Below are 7,382 nucleotides of genomic sequence, written 5' to 3' on the forward strand. Positions count from 1 at the left end.
AAACAATACGCACTAGGTTTGCTTCGCGTAACGCCATTCCTCTTTTTTTTTAGATCGTGCTGCGTGATAGCTGGGACACCCTGCATACACAGGGCGACACTAGTACCATCAGCGGCAGACCGAACCAAAACCAAATATGCAACACTGATGGCACAAGTTATTAACAGAGGAGCTGTTAAAGCTGGAGGAGAAACGTCCAAAGTCCGCAGAATACTCCGCGCCGTTGCCTAGCAACAACCGAGCCACAGCTGCGCACTACCTGGCCCAACCTCGCCTAGCCGCGCATGCGCCGAAGCAGTAGCGAAGACGTCACCTCGCGTTGCCTAGTAACTACCGGCGCAGGTGTGCGCTCGCTTCGCCCGACACAGACACGGCAACGCCGAGCTCCCGCCAGCTGCGCGTTACTGCGCATGCGCCATGACGTCATCCCGGCATGTCGTCTGCTGCGCCCCACTTCCCCTGCGTGTGCTCGGACTGCAAGTGCTTCGCGAGACGTTCCCCGATGCCGCGGACCACGAGGAAATGCTTATACACTTCTTGTAACTTAGCATCACTTGGCATTACTTCGTATAACTTAGCATCACTTCGTATAGCCACGACCAGCTAGGAACCGATCAGCTCCTCTGTGTCTTTAGCCTCGCGCCACTAGTGCAAGCTACCCCGAATTTTTAGACAACTTTGGCCACTTTGTAGGCGTAGAAAGCGCAACGACGAAAGCATGATGAGAATGAGATCACGAAGCTGCAATGACGACGATGGGACGATCACGACGGCATCGCGACCATGCGCGTAATCCTAGTGGCTCAAGCTGGTAGACAACCTGGGCCACTGCGCCGGCCTAAGAGGCCAGATAGATAGATAGATAGATAGATAGATAGATAGATAGATAGATAGATAGATAGATAGATAGATAGATAGATAGATAGATAGATAGATAGATAGATAGATAGATAGATAGATAGATAGATAGATTCAAAACGATCACGGCGAGCTTTAGTGCTGAAACTGCCAGGCGGCGTCGCCAAACGTCCTTCATTTGCCCCTTTTCTTTTTTCGGCTTTAATCAAGTCTATCATGACAAGAGGAGTCGTTTCGCTATTCCAGGGGTCGCACTTTACTGATACAGATGAACTCAACATTTTCCGATCTATAGCGTCGCTTTGCTTTGACGTCGGACTTCCGTAGCCAGCTGCGCATTATACAGGTTCCCTGCAGCACCGCCGCGATCATCTACTGCGACTATAGTTCCGTTTTCAACTCACAGTAACAGCTGTCTGAGGGCTAACCATTTGTCGCGAGATCTGAGCTTCTATAATGTCGCTCCTCAAAGCTGTTCTCGGCTAACTTCGCACGCATCTCGTGAAAATGTGGACTGGCGGCGCAGAGTTAGCCTACCACGCCTCTTTATTTCACCCTTGTCTTCACCATTTCCACCCATGACAACATTAGCCAAGACGAATGCTCGTATATCCTGTAATTCAAATACATTTTCTTTACCACCAACCTCAGTGTCATGCACGTTAGCGATTCACGACACCGTTCATGGAGAGTAGTGCTAGTGCAAGCATTTGTCTTGTGCCGATTTCCGTGATCCACTGGAGTTTTCGATATTCGTCACGAGGCGTCTACAGGACTAGTCCAAGTTTTCTAGACTGCCAACGAGACCGTCACTGACCTTCAACGTTGGGTATCTGCATGGGCTTGGGTGGCGCCACGTGACCGGCGTGCGAGACACCCCAGACGATGACCTTGCCCTTGAGACCCTCGTAGATCTCGCGCATGAACTCGGCGTAGAACTCGATCGAACCAGGATTGCCTGCAAAAGAGAACGCCTTCATGATGACGCGCCGGTGCGCTTCCGCTGGTCCACTCGACGTGCAGTCATGCGAGTGCCCGTACACTGCGGAAAAGCATGTACAACTTGTTCGGTTCCGCTTATTACGTAAGCGGATTTCGGCTTCACACGGGAGGGACTAGGGATTGAGCAATTGATTGGCTCTTTTCTTCAAGGGGCGCGGTAGAAGAGGGCTGAGTAGTAAAATGCAAACTGTGGGCAATATTTTTCTCCCTCAAATATAACTTTGAGTGCATCTGATAAGCCTTTCGTTTGGTGCGCATATGACGGGATCTCGAAAGCCCTTTCAACGTAAAGCATGCAGTATCTCGTCACATTAACAATACACATTTATTATATTGTAACTTTAAAGTGAGGCACCTGAAGTGCATGATATACTTTCCGAAAGCTTATCTTACATTTCAGAACTAATTGAAATGTGTTCTGTAGTGCCTCATACATTTTAAAATGGGACCTAGTGATTTAAAAAAAATACATTTTTACCTATACTTACTTACTAGATATTGACATGTGTACGTGTCACGTGTACGTGACACGTGTACTTTAAGCACCAGGACGATGCTTTTTAAGCATCGATGCTTAAAATAAGAAAGGTCCCAATTGGCACGCCTACACATCACGCAACAGCAAGCAGGGTGTAGATACTCGCCGCTACAATCTTCGCCATCGCCAAGTGGAATACCACCCGGGTGATCAAGTTTGGGCGTGGACGCCGGTGCGCCGCCAGGGGTTGTCAGAGAAACTGCTCAGTCGCTACTTTGGACCCTACAAAGTGCTGCGTCGCGTTAGTGACGTGAACTACGAGGTTCTCCCGGATAGTGCCATATCGCCCCAGCGTCGAAGGCACCACCAGGAGATTGTGCACGTTGTACGACTCAAACCTTATTTCGCGCTATAGTGCGACAGCGTCTCAACTTTATAAAGTATAACGTCTCAACTTATTTTTCTCTCCCTCACCCCCACTTGTGCATACTTTATGTTCGTTCCCTCTTTTTTTTTTTTCCCTCTACCTACGTCGACTAGCGCTAGCATCGGGACGATGCCCGTGTTTCTTTCACAGGGGGAAAATGCCACCAGGTCACGAGCTGCGGCAAGCGCGAGGCAGTATTCAGGCAAGGATTGGGACCATGAATTAAATCGCTATTATATTCAGCCTAGTGCTTGTCTTCAATCTTGTACTGAAATCAGTGGGGTTTCGTTGTCGAGAGTTCATGCAAGCGTGGCCTTCGAGATCGCAACGGCGCACCTCCGGTAAGATCTCAGAGGCCTCGATGCAAGTTTATTAGTCAGGAAAACTCGCGCAGGAGCGCTGCGGTCGCGCATTATTTCTCTGCGAGTTGGTAGTATGCTCACCCCAGACATGGTCCCGACAGGAGTTAGCTCTCACGCGCCTTGCAGATGCGAATTAGCGACCCGGCTTGTTTGCATGTTATCGCGTTTCAATTACGCCGATGATACGATGCTTCGAAGTACGCTGCGGTCTTAGATCAGGGGATAGTGAGTCCGGCGACGCCATATTTAGCCCCGTGAGATAGTACCTCTTGGAATTCCCGCTGGTTCCTGACCATCGTTATAAGATAACATTGTTCCCGCAAACAGTTCACAATATTTGAATTTAATATCTACCTCCCTACCTTTTCCTTCCGTGAGTCCCCTGCACCAATGTAATCGCGGAACACAGACGTGGTGTTTTTGTCATCAAGAGACTTCTTGACCTTCACTATCAGCCATGACCCTTCAAAGCTGAGATAACATTGTGCGATGACTTTTCAATAATAATTCATCGCGATATCCCCCCTTAAGTCGTGACCAATAGAATTGAGGAACATTGACTTTGGCGCCATATGTATAGCTTTCGAAGACCTCTTCACGTTCACGATGACCTATGGTGAGATAGCATTGTGAGAGAGACACTCAACGGTATTTGATCTTGATTCCCCGGTGAGTCCTGGGAAAGGCTAAGATAACATTGTCACTGCGATAATGCTATCCGACATTAGTCGAATGTATGCGGACGACATAGTGCTACTAAAAGAGAATGCAAGGAATTTGCACAGACTTACGAATATAAGTGAAAATGCGGAGAGGAATCTAGGCCTTATGTTTACCACAAAGAAATCGGGAATTATGATCTTTAATGAAGAGACGAGTAATGACGTAGTATCAACTCAACAGGAAGTCATACTTATAATTAAGCAGTATAAATACCTGGGCATATACACAAACGAGGAAAGACCTGCTCAAGCGTCCACCAAGATAACCTAGATATGAAACGGAAGCGGTATGCAGAAATAATGAAACATAGAGCACATGGCCGGGCTGCAATAAATACGAGGTGATGCGAGGAATTTGGAAAAGTGTAATGGTGCCAGCGCTAACGTTCGCAAATGCAATTCTGTGGCATAAATAAGAAATATTGTCGGAGTAGAGAGAGAGAGAGATGGTGAGGAAGGAAGGGAGGTTAATCAGATGCTAGAATCCGGTTTGCTACCCTGCACTGGGGTAGGGAAATGGGGGTTAAAAAAAGGACAGAGAGAGTGTCACGGAGCGGCATATTTTCGAATGGTTTGGACGCTGATTAACGACACGCCGAATTACGAGCGTCAAAAACGTGGGCTCCTGACTGTGCAGCGTATAATTTATTCGACATCGACACGCCGAATTACGGGCGTCAAAAGCGTCGTGGCCGCTCGGGCTGCCATCTCGATTCCAGACGCGACACGCCGATTACGGACCCCGAAGTGTGCGTGTACGGCCACGTGGTAGTGCCGGGCTCGACCTTGGCCCTTGACATTGGGAGAGAGGATAATCTGCGGTTCTTCGTCCATGGTGAAAGGGACGCGGCCAAGATTGTTGGGAGCTAAGAGCCCCGAATTCGGAGAACGCTACATAGCGGCAGTTTCCCTACATAGGGTACTAGGGAAAGGAGAGGCTATTTAAGCGCAGGTTTTGGGCCCTGCTGATTAGTCTAGAAGCTGAACCTATGCGCTGCTGAGAAGCCGTTGGGGGGCTAGTGCCGTCCAGTATCGCCTGGGCCGCCAGGCCACGTCGGAACTCCGAGGAACTTGTTGACGTACGAGACGTCAAACCAGCGTCTGCAACGAAGCTCACGGTAGTTCACCTCAAGTTAGCTCAACCTGCTTGAGAGAAGACGTCAAATCTGGACTCCCGGGAAACCCAGCCCAGCAATTCGCATCCACCTCGACAAGATCGGACCGCCAGCATTCTTCGGGAAAGCTTTGTGCACCGACTTCCACGGTTTATGGACTTGATGCTGCTGCCCGGCCACGCGTATGACATCGTTTGCTTCTTTTGAACTTCGTTTTCATTGGAACTTTGCTTTATTCAATTACTGTTAAGTGTATTCTTGTATATCTGATCCGCGCCATGTGTAATTTGTTTATCTACTGTTAATTGCTCGTATTCATTTGTCTTCATCATTGTGTGATATTAAGTTCAGGTGTGTTAGTCTGTCTTGTGTTTTTCTTATTATTTTATTTTATTAACTTGTGTATACTTATCAGCCGATAAATATCTTGTTTTTTTTGTTTTTTTTTTTGTTTTTTTACTCCCGACTCTGACTCTTTTCACTGTGTTCGCTTGAGTACGGAACGACCAACCAGCTTGTCTACCCCGTCGATCGACTTCGCGCCGACGACGAATCGGGGACAGCTGTGACAGAGAGAGTGAAAAAGAAAAGAAAGCACACACACAAAAAAAAAACGCACACGCCTGAAGAGCATTCTAATCACAGTCGTTCAGATAGGCCGGTGGCTCGTAAGAAGCACAGAAGCGCCGGCAGGGCCTTCTTCTGTGACGTTAAGTCCAGTCTGTGGTGGAGAATTATTTCTTCCGACAGAGGCCGGTCGTCCAATTGGTTGAACGCGTTGTTGAGAGATTGTCTCTGCGCACTGTACTGCGGGCGGTCACACAAAACATGTTCAATCGATTCTTCATTGCCGCAGTGGTCACAGGCTGTGCTGTCGGCCATTCCTATGCGGCGCATAGGCGTTGGTAAACGCAACGCCCAACCATAATCGACACAAAAGGGTTGCGTCTCCTCGGCGAAGCCTTGATGGTACTCGAAGGCTTAGTGTTGGGTCCAGAGAGTATAAGCGGGCATGCATGAAGTGCAACTCATTCCATTGTGACCTTGTGCGTTGGCGAGCAAGCACGCGGAGCTTCCGTGCAGCATCAGTCCTATAAAGTGGTATGGGTCGTTGGTGATCTTCTGTATGAGCTGTGCGGGCTGCTTGATGGGCCCGTTCATTGCTGATAATTCCGCGGTGACTTGGAAGCCACTGAAAAGTTATTTCATGCCCTATCTCAGTTAGATTGTGTATTGCCTCGGCAATCTCACAGACCAGCTGCTCGTGCGGTCCGCGGCATAAAGGTGATAGTAGAGACTGCAGAGCCGCCTTTGAGTCGCAGAAATTTGTCCATTTGTGTGTCAGTTGATCACTAATGAATTGCAGCGCGGCAAAAAGCGCTGCGAGTTCTGCTGCCGTCGATTTGTGACGTGAGACGTCTTGAATTTAATTGTTGTGACCTTCGTTGGTATCAGAAATGCAGCGGTGGAGCTGTTCGGCAGGACGGATCCGTCGGTATATATATATATATATATATATATATATATATATATATATATATATATATATATATATATATATATATATACCAGCCCTTAAACAGCTCGCTTTACTTCTATTGTACGAGAAGTAACAAGCTCTGCCCATATATATATATATATATATATATATATATATATATATATATATATATACCTGTAGGGAAGCTCTCCCAAGAAACAAAGGACCTAATAAAGAAACGACAAAACATGAAAGTGTCCAACTCAAGAGATCAGACAGAATTCGCTGAACTGTCAAAACTGATCAACAAGAAGAAAGTAAGGGATATTCGAAATTATAACGTGGGAAAAATTGAGGAAGCCGTAAGATATGGACGCAGCATGAAATCAGTAAGAAGAAAACTAGGTATAGGACAAGGCAAGATGTATGCACTGAAAGATAAGCATGGTAATATAATCAGCAATTTCGATGACATAGTAAAAGCAGCAGAAGAATTCTATACTGACCTGTACAGTAGCCAAAACAGCCAAGCTACTTTCATTCGAAATAGTGATGAACTGGATACAGAAGCTCCTTCTATAACTAGCGATGAAGTTAGAAGGGCCTTGAAAGACATGACCAGGGGAAAAGCGCCTGGAGAAGATGTAATAACAGTAGATTTAATCAAAGATGGTGGAGATATCATGCTTGAAAAGCTTGCGGCCCTTTATACGCAATGCCTCACAACTTCATGTGTACCAGAGAGCTGGAAGAACGCCAACATTATACTTATCCATAAGAAGGGAGACGTTAAAGAATTGAAGAATTACAGACCCATTAGCTTGCTTTCAGTATTGTATAAAATATTCACCAAGATAATTTCCAATAGAATCAGGACAACACTTGACTTCAGTCAACCAAGAGAACAGGCTGGCTTCAGGAAGGGATATTCTACGATG

At 47.0% G+C, this 7,382-nt stretch overlaps 1 protein-coding gene across 1 annotated transcript in view; it reads right to left on the bottom strand.

The window, feature by feature from the left end:
- Nucleotides 1-7,382, bottom strand: part of LOC119455536 (lipid droplet-associated hydrolase) — a 99,685-nt gene that overhangs the window by 20,747 nt on the left and 71,556 nt on the right. The window contains exon 2 of the mRNA XM_037716939.2: nt 1,676-1,816. Coding sequence (XP_037572867.1) covers nt 1,676-1,816 — 141 coding nt within the window. The remainder of the gene's footprint in view (nt 1-1,675; nt 1,817-7,382) is intronic.

Source organism: Dermacentor silvarum, chromosome 6, assembly GCF_013339745.2.
Source record: "Dermacentor silvarum isolate Dsil-2018 chromosome 6, BIME_Dsil_1.4, whole genome shotgun sequence".
Lineage (NCBI taxonomy): Eukaryota > Metazoa > Arthropoda > Arachnida > Ixodida > Ixodidae > Dermacentor > Dermacentor silvarum.